The following is a 16556-nucleotide window of genomic DNA, read 5'->3' as shown; positions in this document are numbered from 1 at the left end:
CAAACCGCCTTTTAAAATTACAACTTGGCTGGGCGTGGTGGCTCATGCCTGTATTCCCATCACTTTGGGAGGCCGAGGCAGGTGGATCACTTGAGCCCAGGAGTTCAAGACCATCCTGGTCAACATGGTAAAGCCCCATCTCTACTAAAAATACAAAAATTAGCCAGGCATGATGGCGCATACTTATAACCCCAGCTACTCAGGAGGCTGAGGTGGGAGGATCACTTGAGTGGGGAGGTTGCAGTGAGCCAAGATCATGCTACTGCACTCCAGTTTGAATGACAGAGTGAAACCCTGTCTCAAAAAAAAAAAAAAAGAAAAAATGGCTAGGCATAGTGGCTCATGCCTGTAATTCCAGCACTTTGAGAGGCCAAGGCAGGTGGATTCCCTGAGGTCAGGAGTTTGAGACCAGCCTGGCCAACATGGTGAAGCCCCGTCTCTACTAAAAATACAAAAATTAGCCAGGCGTGGTGGCGGGAGCCTGTAATCCCAGCTACTCGGGAGGCTGAGGCAGGAGATCACTTGAATCTGGGAAGCAGAGGTTGCAGTGAGCTGAGATCGTGCCACTGTCCTCTAGCCTAGGCAACAAGAGCAAAACTCCATCTCAAAAAAAAAAAAAAAAAATTACCATTGTAACCATTTTTAAGCATGCAGTTTGGTGGTGTTAAGCACATTCACATCGCTCTGCAGCACTCACCACCATCCAGCCCCAGAACTCTGTTCATCTTGCAGAACTAAAGCTCTGTTCCCATTGAACACAAACTCCAATCCCCTCTCCCCTGCGCCCACAACCACCATTCTACTTTCTGTCTCTAGGAATTTAACTGCCCTGGGAACCTCATACACGTAGAATCTTGAAATATGTGTCTTTTTTTTTTTTTTTTTTTTTTTGAGATGGAGTCTCGCTCTGTCGCCCAGGCTGGAGTGCAGTGGCACGATCTCACTTCACTGCAAGCTCCGCCTCCCGGGTTCACGCCTTTCTCCTGCCTCAGCCTCCCGAGTAGCTGGGACTACAGGCGCCTGCCACCACGCCCGGCTAATTTTTTGTATTTTTAGTAGAGATGGGGTTTCACTGTGTTAGCCAGGATGGTGTCAATCTCCTGACCTCGTGATCCTCCTCGGCCTCCCAAAGTGCTGGGATTACAGGTGTGAGCCACCGCACCAGCCAAATATTTGTCCTTTTGTTTCTGGCTTATTTCACTGAGCATAATGTCTTCAGGGTTCATCCATGTTGTAGCATGTGTCAGAATTTCCTTTCTTTTGAAAGCTGAGTAATATTCCACTGCATAGGGTGACCGCAGTTTGCTTGTCTGTTCATCTGTTCAACAACACTTGGGTTCCTTCCAGCTTTTGGCTATTGTGAATGATGCTGACATTGGTGTGGACATGGGTGTGCAAGCATCTCTTCAAGACCCTGCTCTAAGTTGGGTGCAGTGACTCACGCCTGTCATCCCAGCACTTTGGGGGGCCAAGGTGGGAGGATCACTTGAGGCCAGGAATTCAAGACCACCCTGGGCAACATAGCAAGATGCCATCTCTACAAAAAATTAGCTGGGCATGGTGGCAACCACCTATAGTCTCAGCTACTCAGGAGGCTGCTTGAGCCCAGGAGTTCAAGGCTGCAGTGAGGTTTGATGGCACCACTGCACCCCAGCCTGGACAACACAGTGAGACCCTGTCTCAGGAAAAGAACAACAACCCTGCTTTCAGTTATTGTGGGTGTATACACAGAAGTGGAATTGCTGTATCATATGGTAATTTTATTTTATTATTATTTTTTAAGATGGAGTCTCACTCTGTCACCAAGGCTGGAATGCAGTGGTACAATCTCAGCTCACTGCAACCTCCACCTCCTGGGTTCAAGCAATTCTTCCTCAGCCTCCTTGAGTAGCTGGGATTACAGGCATGAGTCACCGCACCTGGCCCCTCATATGGTAATTTTATATGATAATTCTGCGTTAATTTTTTTTTTTTTTTGAGACAGAGTCTCACTCTGTTCCCCAGGCTGGAGTGCAGTGGTGCCATCACAGCTTACTGCAACCTCCATCTCCTGGGCTCAAGTGATCCTCTTGCCTCAGCCTCCTGAGTAGCTGGGACTGTAAGTGCACACCACCACGACCTGCTAATTCTCTTTTTTTTTTTTTTTTTACATTTTTTTTTATAGAGAAGGGTCTTGGTATGTTGCCCAGGCTGGGATGCAGTGGCAACATCATAGCTCACTGCAGCCTCAAACTCTTGGGCTCAAGCAATCCTCTCACCTTAGCCTCCTAAGTAGCTGAGACTACAGGCACACACTATCATGCCTGGCTAGTTTTTTGTTTGTTTGTTTGTTTTTTACTTTTTTTTTTTTTTTTTTGAGACGGAGTCTCGCTCTGTCACCCAGGCTGGAGTGCAGTGGCGCAATTTCAGCTCACTGCAACCTCCGCCTCCCGGGTTCACCCCATTCTCCTGCCTCAGCCTCCCGAGTAGCTGGGACTACAGGCGCCCGCCACCACGCCCAGCTAATTTTTTGTATTTTTAGTAGAGACGGGGTTTCACTGTGTTAGCCAGGATGGTCTCGATCTCCTGACCTCGTGATCCACCTGCCTTGGCCTCCCAAAGTGCTGGGATTACAGGCGTGAGCCCCTGCGCCTGGCCTTTTTTTTTTTTTTTTGAGACAGGGTCTCGTTCTGTTGCCCAGGCTGGAGTGCAGTGATGCGATCTTGGCTCACTGCAACCTCCACCTGCCAGGTTCAAATGGTCCTTCCATCTCAGCCTCTCAAGAAACTGGGATTAGAAGTGTACACCACCATGCCAGGCTAATTTTTTTATTTTTAGTAGAGACGGGTTTTGCCATGTTGGCCAGGCTGGTCTCAAACTCCTGACCTCAAGTGATCTGCCCACCTTGGCCTCCCAAAGTGCCAGGATTACAGGCATGAGCCACTGCACCCAGCCTTTTAAAACATTTTTTATAGAGATAGGGTCTTGCTATGTTGCCCAGGCTGGTCTAAACTCCTGGGCAGTTTTCCCGCCTCAGCCTCCCAAAGTGCTGGGATTACAGGTATGAGCCACCATACCTGGCCCCAAAAGATATTATTAATACTTAGTTATAATCCTAAAATATTTTCCTTGTAATTAAACTGAAATCTTATTAAATTATCAATGAAAAGTCATAGGTTTTATAAAATGATATAGTTGCTGGCATTGGTTGTGTGTATGTAATGCTTCTTGGCTGAAAAATAAGCAGAAGTGCTTAGGTTGGCTCAGTAACGCCCTTGTCTAGTTCTTATGTACAGAATTGGTGGACGACAGCAGCATCCCTGGCCTCTGGCGTCTGCCTATGTCGGTGATGTGACTGACTCCCCTGAGGCTTCACTCTCCTCGTTAGTCTTCATCTTAATTGGCAACTTCCCTCTCAAGTTGCTTGACATGTTAATTTTCCCCTTTGCTACTTTCTTTTTCTTTTCTTTTCTTTTTTTTTTTTTTTGGACAGAGTTTTGTTCTTGTTGCCCAGGCTGGAGTGCAATGGCGCGATCTCAGCTCACTGCAACCTCTGCCTTCCAGGTTCAAGTGATTCTCCTGCCTCAGCCCCCCGAGTAGCTGGGATTACAGGCATGTGCCACCACGCCCAGCTAATTTTGTATTTTAGTAGAGACAAGGTTTGTCTGTATTGGTCAGGCTGGTCTCGAACTCCCGACCTCAGGTGATCCACCCGCCTCGGCCTCCCAAGGTTCTGGGATTACAGGCGTGAGCCACTGCACCCGGACTCTTTTTTTCAGATAGAGTCTTGCTCCATGACCAGGCTGGAGTGCAGTGGTGCAATCTTGGCTCACTGCAACCTCCAACTCCTAGGTTTAAGCGATTCTCCTGCCTCAGCCTCCCCAGTAGCTGGGACTACAGGCACGCACCACCACACCCAGCTAATTTTTTTATTTTTAGTAGAGACGGGGTTTCACCATGTTGGCCAGGCTGGTCTCGATCTCTTGACTTTGTGATCCGCCTGCCTCAGCTTCCCAAAGTGCTGGATTACAGGCGAGAGCCACCACTCGCAGCCCCACTTTGCTACTTTCTTAGCCTTCAGGAAACCTTTTTTTTTAAAATGTGGTTTCATTCACTGTTATCTCAAGAAACTGTTGATTGTTATACATCCTCGAGAGGGGTGGTCCTGCAAACTTGAACAGCACAGGTACTTAGGATCTAGTTTAAAAAACAGGCTGCAGTGGCTCATGCCTGTCATTGCAGCACTTTGGGAGACCGAGGTACTTGGATCACTCGAGGTTAGCAGTTTTAGACCAGCCTGGCCAACATGGAGAAAGCCCCTCTCTACTAAAAATCCAAAAATTAGCTGGGCATGATGCGTGCCTGTGGTCCCAGCTACTTGGGAGGCTGAGGCATGAGAATCCCATGAACCTGGGAGGTGGAGGCTGTAGTGAGCCAAGGTCAAAACCACTGCACTCCAGCCTGGGTGACAGAAAAAGACTCCGTCTCAAAAAAATAAAAAACAAAAAGTAAAAAAAAATAGGCTGTAAAATCGTGTGGTTATAACCGTTGAGAGGGTATTGAACGCTGGTACAGGACTACTTGTTCTTGTCCCACTCACGCCCTGAACACACTGGGAGGGCAGGCGGGGAATGCGGCGGGGGCCATGGAGAGACAGCAGCGGGGGCCGTGGAGAGACAGCAGCAGGCCCTCTGATCCTCATGTTTTCGTGATTTCTGTAGCGGGGTCATTGCCTTTCTCAGGTTTGACACACGTATTAGCTGTGCGTGACGCTAGTGCACTACAGGCCGCAGGGTGGGAGGAGGCGTGATCTGCCCCTCCAGGTTAGAGTCCTCTGGGTGCTGGGCTTCTCTGCCTCCATCGGGCATGCTGAGCTCTGTGGGTCCAGGAAGCACTGAGTGAAGGTGGCAATAGGCAGAGGGTGTCCTTTTCTCTGAGAATCATCCTGGCTCCTTTCATGTGGAAGCCCACCACCCTCTGTACACTGACCTTTTTACTATGATTTACCTCATTACTCTCGCCATTGAAAAAATGAATTAAGAGGCCAGGCGCGGTGGCTCATGCCAGAAGCAGAGATGGGTAAATCACTTGAGCCCAGGAGTTCGAGACCAGCCTGGGCAACATGGCAAGACCCTGTCTCTACCCAAAATACAAAAATTAACTGGGCATGGTGGCACATGCCTGTGGTCCCAGCTACTTGGGAAACTGAGGTGCCTGGGAGGTCGAGGCTGCAGTGAGCCGAGATTGCAGCACTGCTCTCCAGCCTGGTCAACAGTGCAAGACTGTATTTCAAAATTAATTGATTAATTAAGGCTGGGCACAATGGATCACACCTGTAATCCTGACACTTTGGAAGGCTGTGGTGGGAGAATCACCTGATCCCAGGAGTTCAAGAGCAGCCTGGGCAACATAGGGAGATCCTGTCTCTACAAAATAATTTAAAAAATGAGCCAGGTGTGGTAGTGTGCGCCCATGGCCCCAGCTTCTTGGGACAACCCAGGAAGTTGAGGCTGCAGTGAGCCATGATCACACCACTGCACTCTAGTCTGGGCAACAGGATGAGACCCTGATTCTAAAGAATATAAAGAAAGAACATGAATTAAGAGTCCACAGAAGTTGCAGAGGTGGATGGAGAGTGCAGCCACATTTCAGCCTCGTGAACTTTGAGGTTCATTTAATGAGAATCTGTGAAGGGTCAGGCAGTGGCTTTTAGAGTCCAGTCCAGTGCGTGAGAGGCATATAGACTCCGAGAAGCTTATGCCGGAAGAAGTCCAAGAGGGTCCCCCAGTGCGAGACTCTCCCACAGAAGGCTCCCAGGGGCAATTCACCTGTTTGTGCTTGGATGCCCTCAGGAACGGAGATCTCATTACAGTTTTTGGCCGCTTAACTCATTAGCGTTATCTGTTCATTCACTGGGCTGACCCTGCTGTCTGTGTGTTGTCTTCTGAAGCTGCAGAGGACAAGCCTGCTCCCCCTTCTCTGTGACAGCCCTTCAGGAGTTTGAGGCACCAATAGAAACCCTCCTCATCCTGAACAGCCCCAGCTCCCACAGAGCTCCCCTTCCACAAGATGCTGTGGGAAAAGAGACACTGAGAGCTGGCTAGAGCCTGTTGTAATCAGGGTGTCCCCATGGAGGAGCAGGAGGAGAAGGCAAGACCCCGCTGCAGGCCAGGCGCGGTGGCTCACACCTGTAATCCCAGCACTTTGGGACGCCGAGGCGGGCAGATCACTTGAGGTCAGGAGTTCAAGACCAGCCCGGCCAACGTAGTGAAACTCCATCTCTACTAAAAATACAAAAATTAGCCAGGTGTGGTGGCAGGTGCCTGTAATCCCAGCTACTCGGGAGGCTGAGGCAGAGAATCATTTGAACCTGGGAGGCAGAGGTTGCAGTGAGCCAAGATCATGCCACTGCACTCCAGCCTGGGTGACACAGCGAGACCCTGGCTGTGTCTCGCTGTGAGAGAGAGAGATAGAGACATAAAAATGAAAAAGTACTCAGTTTAAGAAATTTGTAGCACTTTGCAAGGCCGAGGTGGCCAGGCTGAGGCATGAGAATTGCTTGATCCCGGGAGGCGGAGGTTGCAGTGACCCGAGATCATGCCACTGCACTCCAGCCTGGGTGACACAGCAAGACTCTGTCTCACAAAAGAAAAAGAGAGAGAGAGACATACAAATGAAAAAATACTCAGTTTAAGAAATTCGTAGCACTTTGCGAGGCTGAGGTGGCCAGATTGCTTGAGCCCAGGAGTTCAAGACCAGCCAGGGTAACATGGTGAGACCACAGCTCTATAAAAAATTTTTAAAAAATAGCCTGGCCCAGTGGTGTGTATCTGCAGTCTCAGCTACTTGGAAGGCTGAGACAGGAGGATCACTTGAGCCCAGGAGGTCAAGGCTGCAGTGAGCTGTGATTGTGCCACTGCATTCCAGCTTAGGCAACAGAGCAAGCCTCTGTCTTGAAAAAAAAAAAAAAAGTTAACACATTTGTTTGAAGATGAAAAGTTCAACACAGTTTGGGTCTCTCATCCGCCCCCTCCCCTGCCCCCCACAGAGATGATAGAAAAAGGGTACAGCTGTAGGGTTTTGTAGATGCCCTGTAAGTTGAGGATATCCTCTTTGCTAAGTTTGCTGAGAGTGTTTATAATGAATGGATATGGGTTTTGTTGTTGCTTCCTGTAGGAGTTGATTTTTTAGCTTGTTAATATGATAGATTACATGGTTGATTTTTGAATGTTGAGCTATTCTTACATACCCCACTTGGTCATGCCGTGATTCTTTTTTGTTTGTTTGTTTTTTGAGATGGAGTCTCACTCTATCACCCAGGCTGGAGTGCAGTGGTGCAATCTTGGCTCACTGCAAGCTCCGCCTCCCGGATTCAAGCAATTCTCCTGCCTCAGCCTCCTGAGTAGCTGGGACTACAGGCACCCGCCACCATGCCCAGCTAATTTTTTGTATTTTTAGTAGAGACAGGGTTTCACCGTGTTTTGATCTTCTGACCTTGTGATTCACCCGCCTCGGCCCCCCAAAGTGCTAGAGTTACAGGCGTGATCCACTATGCCATGATTCTTTACACTGCTGCATTTGGTTTATTAATATTTTGAGCATTTTTGCCTCCAAGTTCATAAGTGATATTGGCTTGTAGCTTTCTCTCTCTCTCTCTTTTTTTCTTTTTTTTTTAGATGGAGTCTTGCTGTATTGCCCAGGCTGGAGTGCAGTGGCACAATCTCGGCTCACTGCAAGCTCTGCCTCTCAGGTTCAAGCGGTTTTCCTGCCTCAGCCTCCTGAGTAGCTGGGATTACAGGCATCCACCACGACGCCCAGCTAATTTTTTGTATTTTTTAGTAGAGACAGTATTGTGGGATCTGGCCAGCAGCCCACAATGCAATGGGGCTCTTTCTTTGTTCCCAGGTGGATTGGCAGGTCAAGAAATAATAGACACACACAAGATAGTGAAAGCTGGGTCCAGGGGGGTCACCGCCTTCTGGTCCTGCGATGCCACCAATGCACTGGATATACCAGCATTTATTATTAAGTTTAGTGAGGGCAGGGGTAGGTTAGTGAGGGATTTAGGGTCATTTGATTATGAGGTGAGATGGTCACATGGGGATGAAGTAATTCTTTAACATCTGTATGCAGAAGTACAGTATACAGAGATAAGAATTTACAATATGGTGTGTGCATCAGTAATTTCTAACAGAGCCTTAAAACAGAAACACAGTCTTCCCATAACCTATGATTAGCAAGATATTAATCAGCAGTAACAGTTGCAGCAAAAGCTGGTTACAAACAATCCATAGAAACAGGATGTGATGCTAGACAACCAGTTAGACCAGAAATTCTCAGAAGGGAGTATGCCTTAACCCTAAAGAGGCCTAGAAGAGCCGTGGCAAGATGAGGGCATTTATAGCCCTATCTTATCCATATGGACAGGTGCCCCCCCCCCATGCATCCGTTTATAGGCTCTCCACAAGGGTCGTATTCCATTCCCAGAGCTATGAACATCTGCTTTTCTGGGATAGGAATCTTGGTGATGTGAAACCTCCCTGACTGCACATCCGTTCATAGGCTCTCTGCAGGGGGAAGCACATCATGTGCTGTTGGCTCATTCTGGCAGTCCAGCCTGGCATTGTCTTTACACAATACTGCATGCAATTTTGTATTTACAATAATCAGGAGCATTTCATCTTTTATTCCATAGCAATAGTTTCAGGGGGTCTCCCTACAAGACGGGGTTTTGCCACGTTGGCCAGGCTGGTCTTGAACTCTTTGACCTCAGGTGTTCCACCTGCCTCAGCCTCCCAAAGTGCTAGGATTACAAGCATGAGCCACCGCGCCCAGCCTCTTTTTTTTTTTTTTTGTACTGATTTTCACTGGTTTAGGTATTAGGATGATGAGTTGGACGTGTCCTCTCTTCTCCTTTCTGTAAGAGATTGTATAAAATTGATGTCGTTTATTCTTTGAATGTTTGATAGAATTCTTCAGTGAAACCATCTGGGCCCAGAGATTTCTTTTTTAAGGAGCTTTTACATTACAAATTTAGTTTCTTTAATTAGTATAGAATTATTCATTTTGGTAGTTTGTGGTTGTCAAGGAATTGGTCTGTTTCATCTAAGTTGCTAAATTTGTGGACATAAAATTGTTTGTAGTAGTTCCTTATCCTTTCAATGGCTGCAGGTTCTATAATTTCATTCCTTATCTTGTTCCTGATAAAGATGATTCATGGGCTGGGCACGGTGGCTCACGCCTGTAATCCCAGCACTTTGGGAGGCCGAGGCGGGCGGATCACGAGGTCAGGAGATCGAGACCATCCTGGCTAACACGGTGAAACCCCGTCTCTACTAAAAAATACAAAAAAATTAGCCGGGCGAGGTGGCGGGCGCCTGTAGTCCCAGCTACGTGGGAGGCTGAGGCAGGAGAATGGCGTGAACCCCGGGGGACGGAGCCTGCAGTGAGCTGAGATTGTGCCACTGCACTCCAGCCTGGGTGAAAGAGCGAGACTCCTTCTCAAAAAAAAAAAAAAAAAAAAAAAGATGATTCATGGTTTTTTTTGTTTGGTTGGTTGGTTTTTTTGTTTTTTTTGTTTTTTCTTTTGAGACAGGGTCTTGGTCTTGCCAAGACCAAGGCTGGAGGGCAGTGGCACGATCTTGGCTCACTGCAGCCTTGACCTCCTGGGCTCAAGCAATCCTCCTGCCTCAGCCTCCAGAGTAGCTAGGACTACAGGTGCACACCACCATACATGGCAGATTTTTGCATTTTTAATAGAGATGGGGTTTTGCCATGTTGTCTAGGCTGGTCTTGGACTCCTGGGCTCACAGGATCCTCTCGCCTCAGCTTCCCAAAGTGCTAGGATTATAGGAGAGAGCCACCGTGCCTGGCCTCTTCTGTTTTCTAACGCTCTTGGCACCACAGTGACTGTAACATACATTGTATTTTCATTCTCATTCTGTTCTGTGTACTTTAGCTTCTTCCTTTGCTATTATTTAGAAGTATGTCATTTATTTTCCACGAATTTGTGTTTGTGGATTTTCCTGTTGTCTTTTCTGTTATTGATTTCTAGTTTTATTCCTTTATAGCTAGAAAACTCTTAAAATATTTCAATTCTTTTTATTTATTTATTCATTTGTATTTATTTTTTTGAGATGGAGTCTCACTCAGTCACCCAGGCTGGAGTACAGTGGTACAATCTCAGCCCCCTGCAACCTCTGCCTCCTGGGTTCAAGTGATTCTCCTGCCTCAGTCTCCTGAGTAGCTGGGATTACAGGCACCCACCACCATGCCCAGCTAATTTTTGCATTTTTTTAGTAGAGATGGGGTTTCACCATGTTGGCCAGGCTGGTCTTGAACTCCTGACCTCAGGTGATCCTCCTGCCTCGGCCTCCCAAAGTGCTGGGATTACAGGCATGAGCCACCACACCCAGCCTAAATTTTGTATTTTCAGTAAAGACAGGATTTCACCATGTTGGCCAGGCTGGTCTCCAACTCCTGATCTCAAGTGATCCACCTGCTTCAGTCTCCTGAAGTGCTGGGATTACAAATATGAGCCACCGTGCCCTGTCAAGATTTCAATTCTTTTAAATTAGTTGAGGTTTGGTCTACCATGGTGAATGTTTTGTGGACACTTAGAAAAAACTGTGTTCTCTTGTTAGGTGAGTGTTCCGCGTATGTCGGTTAGGTCCTGTTGGTTGCTGGTGTTGAGTTCTTCTGTATCCTTGCTGATTTTCTGCCTCATAGTTTTGTCAGTTATCAAGAGTGAAGTGTTGAAGTCTCCAGCCATAATTGTGGATTGGTCTATTTATCCTATAGCTCTATCGGTTTTTGCTTTTTGTATTTTGAGGCTCTGTTGTTTGGTGCATACAGATTTAGGATTATTATGTCTTCCTGGGGATTTAACTGTTTGTCATTATGTAATGTCCCTTTGTCTCTAGTAGTTTCCTTCCTTCTGAAGTTTGCTTCATCTGATACTAAGATAGCCACTCCTGCTTTCTTTTCATTAATGTTTGCATGATTAATGTTTTCCAGGAGAGAGGAGGTGAGAAAGTAGAGGGCCAACTTGCCCCACCTCTAACTGCCACACGCCTTGTCATGGGTGCCAGATAGGGGTGGAGTAGAGTTGGAGTTCAGCTCCCACTGGGCTCTGACCTGGCTGGGGGAGAGGGAGTCAGAGTGTGGACTCTCCTGCCTCACACCACCTCCTTCTGCCTTGTGGATGCCAGGTGGGGTCAAGGCTTAGCTCCCTGCTGGACCACACTGACAGTACCCTGGTGGGACAGACAGAGGAAGCACCTCTACTTCCATGGGCAGAGGAAGGGGGATCAGCTCCCAGCTCTGCCCCACCAACACCCCCTGGTGCCTGGCAGGGGAACAGGAATGTGCCACCTACTTTTGGGAAGCCAGGGTGGTGTGGAAGGTCAGCTTTCAGGGTGGCCCTGATGAAGCTGTGGGGTGCAGTTTTTCCATTGGCATTCGACTTAAGTAGAGTAGGTGTTGCCAAAACAATTTTCCTGTTGTTGGGTCACTGCAAAGTTAAGGAATGGTTCCCAAGACCCCTCTTACTTATGACACCAATAGCAAATGCAGGCATCCCTGAGACCACTGTGGGGTTTGATGATTTGCTAGAAAGATTACAGAGCTCACTGATCGCAGTTATTCTTGTGGCTATGGTTTATTATAGGAAAGTTTCGAAGATTAAAATCAGCCTTGGCAGGAGAATGGCGTGAACCTGGGAGGCGCAGCTTGCAGCGAGCCAAGGTCGGGCCACTGCACTCCAGTCTGGGCCACAGAGCCAGACTCCGTATCAAAAAAAAAAAAAAAAAAATCAGCCTTGGGAAGAGTTGCAGAGAGGACAGAGTCCAGGAGGGCTCACACCTAGAGCTGGTCTCCACTCCTTGGGAGGCGTCCTCTTCTCGGGAGTTGTGGACAGTATTACTTTCCCGGCAGTGGCGAGTGTCAGCACATGTGGAGTACTGCCAGCCAGGGAAGTACGTGAGCCTTGGCGTCCAGGGTCATTATGGTGCTCGGCCACATGGATGTGTAGACTCCCTGCGCTGCTGACCTCAGCCTCCAGCCCCTCTGGAGGGCGAGCTGATACCATGTGGCCCAGCGCTCCTGCTCCTCCAGGCCCAAGTCCCCCACTGATCAGAAGGCAGGAGTCAGAGCCCCAGTGCACCTCAGTCATTAACTAGTGTGTCATTGCCTCTGCAGGTTTCCAGCAGGATGCCCCGGCTCTGCAGGAAGCTGAAGTGAGAGGCCTGGAGAGGGCCCCGCCCACCTGGGGCAGGATGACCAAGGCCCGGCTGTTCCGGCTGTGGCTGGTGCTGGGTTCGGTGTTCATGATCCTGCTGATCATCGTATACTGGGACAGCGCGGGCGCCGCGCACTTCTACCTGCACACGTCCTTCTCTAGGCCGCACACGGGGCCGCCGCTGCCCACGCCCGGGCCGGACAGGGACAGGGAGCTCACGGCCGACTCCGACGTCGACGAGTTTCTGGACAAGTTTCTCAGTGCCGGCGTGAAGCAGAGTGACCTTCCCAGAAAGGAGACGGAGCAGCCGCCTGCGCCGGGGAGCATGGAGGAGAGCGTGAGAGGCTACGACTGGTCCCCGCGCGACGCCCGGCGCAGCCCCGACCAGGGCCGGCAGCAGGCGGAGCGGAGGAGCGTGCTGCGGGGCTTCTGCGCCAACTCCAGCCTGGCCTTCCCCACCAAGGAGCGCGCATTCGACGACATCCCCAACTCGGAGCTGAGCCACCTGATCGTGGACGACCGGCACGGCGCCATCTACTGCTACGTGCCCAAGGTGGCCTGCACCAACTGGAAGCGCGTGATGATTGTGCTGAGCGGGAGCCTGCTGCACCGCGGTGCGCCCTACCGCGACCCGCTGCGCATCCCGCGCGAGCACGTGCACAACGCCAGCGCGCACCTGACCTTCAACAAGTTCTGGCGCCGCTACGGGAAGCTCTCCCGCCACCTCATGAAGGTCAAGCTCAAGAAATACACCAAGTTCCTCTTCGTGCGTGACCCCTTCGTGCGCCTCATCTCCGCCTTCCGCAGCAAGTTCGAGCTGGAGAACGAGGAGTTCTACCGCAAGTTCGCCGTGCCCATGCTGCGGCTGTACGCCAACCACACCAGCCTGCCCGCCTCGGCGCGCGAGGCCTTCCGCGCCGGCCTCAAGGTGTCTTTCGCCAACTTCATCCAGTACCTGCTGGACCCGCACACGGAGAAGCTGGCGCCCTTCAACGAGCACTGGCGGCAGGTGTACCGCCTCTGCCACCCGTGCCAGATCGACTACGACTTCGTGGGGAAGCTGGAGACGCTGGACGAGGATGCCGCGCAGCTGCTGCAGCTGCTCCAGGTGGACCGGCACCTCCGCTTCCCCCCGAGCTACCGGAACAGGACCGCCAGCAGCTGGGAGGAGGACTGGTTCGCCAAGATCCCCCTGGCCTGGAGGCAGCAGCTGTACAAACTCTACGAGGCCGACTTTGTTCTCTTCGGCTACCCCAAGCCCGAAAACCTCCTCCGAGACTGAAAGCTTTCGCGTTGCCCTTCCCCGCGTGCCTGGAACCTGCCGCACGCGCACTCGTTTTTTTATGACCTACGATTTTGCAATCTGGGCTTCTTGTTTACTCCACTGCCTCTATCCATTGAGTACTGTATCGATATTGTTTTTTAAGATTAATATATTTCAGATATTTAATACGAAACGTGGAAGGGAATGCTGGAGTAAAATCTCCCCTCTGCCCGCCAGCCCGCCCGCTCCTGTGGTTTCTCTGGCTGAGCATGCGGCCGACGGGAGGGGATGCTGAGACTGATGGAGCTGCCTCCAGGGCTCGGGCCACTCACAGGAGGAGGGCGGGGCCTGCACTTGAAGTCAGGCCGCACCTGTCTATTTTTGGAAGGGTAGCCAACAAATCCTTCCAGAGGGAAAGTTCTTTGTTTAAGTATTGTACTTGAAAAGGTCAATCTTCAGGGCTTCCTGTTTGAAGTCAAGTCAGAGGTAAACCGTCAGTTACAGAAGCAAGATTTCTAACTCCAGCTGTTCCCGTTACTTTCTAGTTTAAATTATGGCTGTTAAGGCCGGGCGAGTGACTCAGGCAGGTAATCCCAGAACTTTGGGAGGCCCAGACAGGAGGATCGCTTGAGGTCAGGAATTTGAGACCTGGCCAACATGGTGAAACCCTGTCTCTACTAAAAATACAAAAAAAAAAAAAAAAAAAGTGAGTCGGGTGTGGTGGTGTGCACCTGTAGTCCCAGCTACTCGGGAGTTCTGAGATGGAAAGATTACTTGAACCCAGGAGGCAGAGGCTGCAGTGAGCTGAGATCGCGATATTGCACTCTAGCCTGGGTGACAGAGCGAGACTCCATCTCAAAATAAATAAATAAATAAATATGAATACATTATGGCTATTAAGGCTGGGCACGGTGGCCCATGCCTGCAATCCTGGCACTTTGGGAGGCTGAGGGGGGAAGATCACTTGAGCCCAGGAGTTCAAGACCAGCTTGGGCAACATAGCAAGGACCTCGTCTCTGCAAAAAATAAAAAGGACGTGGTGGTGCACATCTGTAAACCCAGCTACTCAGGAGGAGGCTGAGGAGGGAGGATCACTTGAGCCCAGGAGTTCAAGATCAGTTTGGACCACATAGCGAGACCGTGTGTCTACAAAAAATAAGAAAATTAGCCAGACATGATGGTGCACACCTGTAGTCCCAGCTACTCGGGAGGCTGAGGCAGGAGGATCGCTGGAGCCCAGGAGTTAAGGCTGCAGTGACCTGTGATCATGCTGCTGCACTCCAGCCTGGGCAGCAGAGCAAGACTCTGTTTCTAAATAGACAGAAGATAGATAGGTAGATAGATAGATTAAATAAAATAGAAAGTAAACTATGGCTGTTGAGGTATACAGTTGGCAGGAATGGAGTGGGTTGGCGTTTATCTCTAGACTGTGCTGGATGACAGTACCCAGCGTCACCGAGAAGAGGCTCCGTGTGACTGTCTCTGTGGCTTTCTGGTTGGTTTTGCTCCAGTGCCTTCACCCTCAAGGACACGACTGACCTTGAACCCTCAGGTTTGATGGGCCCCGTCTTGATAAAAGTGTCAGAGGAGGCTCTGGAAACATCTGGCTGAAACTCCTTTGCTATTTCTGCTTCTAAGCCATAGTTGGAGAGACGGTTGCAGTCATTTCGTGGTTTCAGGCACCCTGCTTGACCTGTCTTCCTCGTGTGTGGTGTTTGTCACTGCTGCCCAGTCCCTGGTTGCTGGCCGTGCTCGGTTGGGATGTCCCCCAGTGTCCCCTGTGTGTGGTGTCCCTGTGTTTCCCAGGCTCAGGTGGGCTCGTGTGGGTCTTGGCCCCTGAGTGCCTGCTTGCCTCAGGTCTCCACTGTGTGAGACACCTCCTGCCTTCCTTTCTGAAGCTTCGCTTTCTTTTAGTTTAGTTTTGTTTTGTTTTTGGAGACAGGGTCTCGCTCTGTCATCCAGGCTGGAATACAGTGGTACGATCACAGCTCACTGCAGCTTCAACCTCCAGGGCTCAAGTGATCTTCCCACCTCAGACTCCCAAGTAGCTGGGGTTGCAGGTGAGCCCCAGCCTGCCCAGCTAATTTTTTATTTTTAGCAGAGATGAGGTCTCACTGTGTTACTCAGGCTGGTCTCAAACTCCTGGGCTTAAGTGACCCTCCTGCCTCACCCTCCCAAAGTGCTGGGATTACAGGCATGAGCCATCACACCTGGCCCCTCCAATTTTTTTATTGTGATAAGAATTTTTAATTTTAAACGTACCATCTTAACCATCGTTAAGTGCACCGTTGTGTGGCATTAGCACATTTGTATTGTTGTACCACCATCACCACCATCCTCTCCAGAGCTTTCTCATCTTCCCAAGCTGAAACTCTGTCCCCATTCAGCGATTGCTCCCCACTGGTAGAAGGCAGCACCTTCCACTCTCTGATTTCCACTACCTGAGCTCCCTCAGAAGTGGAGTCACACAGTATTGGTCCTTTTGGGACTGATGTACTTCATGTCATGCAGTGTCCTCCAGTTTCATCTGTGTCATGGCAGGTGTCAGAACTAACTTCCTTTCTGAGGCTGAATAATGTCCCATTGTGTGGAAGAGGCATGATTTGTTTATCTGTTCATCAGTTGTTGGACACGGAGTTGCTTCTGCCTTCCTGTGAATGTGGATTGAATGCTGCTGTGAACAGGGTGTCAGTGAATCTGCTGAGGGCTTGTTTTCCATATTCTGGGCATGACCCTTTGTGTCTGCCTCTGCTGGAGCACCTCCCCGGGATGCGTTTGTTTATAGGATGTTCAGACGAATGTCAGAACCCGCTGGGTGGTTCACTCACTGAGGGGGTCCTGCGTCCCCTCCATTTCTGCATTCTCAGTTCTTGGTGTGGTTCCTCTGAGGGTCGGTTTTCCTGAGCACCTGGGGTGTTTGCAGGGATGTGGAGGGGTTCCTGGAGAAGACACCACCCACATCCACGCACCTGCCCAGATTCCCGGGCCATGGTCAGGGCCATCGCCCGTGGGGATGACTCTGGAAGGGAGTGGCAGAAAAGGGCCTGCTGGGCCCAGGGGAGGCATCTCCGGGAA

The 16556-nt window shown here is 50.0% G+C and overlaps 1 protein-coding gene across 7 annotated transcripts in view; it reads left to right on the top strand.

The window, feature by feature from the left end:
- CHST12 (carbohydrate sulfotransferase 12) overlaps window positions 1-13717 on the top strand; it is a 29518-nt gene extending 15801 nt beyond the window's left edge. For 6 of the 7 annotated variants that reach the window (XM_055261455.2, XM_055261456.2, XM_063631092.1 and 3 more), the window contains exon 2: window positions 12178-13717. In XM_055261455.2, coding sequence (XP_055117430.1) covers window positions 12255-13499 — 1245 coding nt within the window. In that variant the 5' untranslated portion in view covers window positions 12178-12254 and the 3' untranslated portion in view covers window positions 13500-13717. Of the gene's footprint in view, window positions 1-1783; window positions 1935-12177 lie in introns of those variants that run through there. The other variant, XM_063631095.1, reaches the window with a different exon arrangement.
- The last annotated feature ends 2839 nt before the right edge of the window (window positions 13718-16556 follow it).

Source organism: Symphalangus syndactylus, chromosome 22 (assembly GCF_028878055.3).
Source record: "Symphalangus syndactylus isolate Jambi chromosome 22, NHGRI_mSymSyn1-v2.1_pri, whole genome shotgun sequence".
Taxonomy (NCBI): domain Eukaryota; kingdom Metazoa; phylum Chordata; class Mammalia; order Primates; family Hylobatidae; genus Symphalangus; species Symphalangus syndactylus.
The sequence above is the reverse complement of the archived record's forward strand: the minus strand, read 5'-3'. Positions and strand labels throughout refer to the sequence as shown.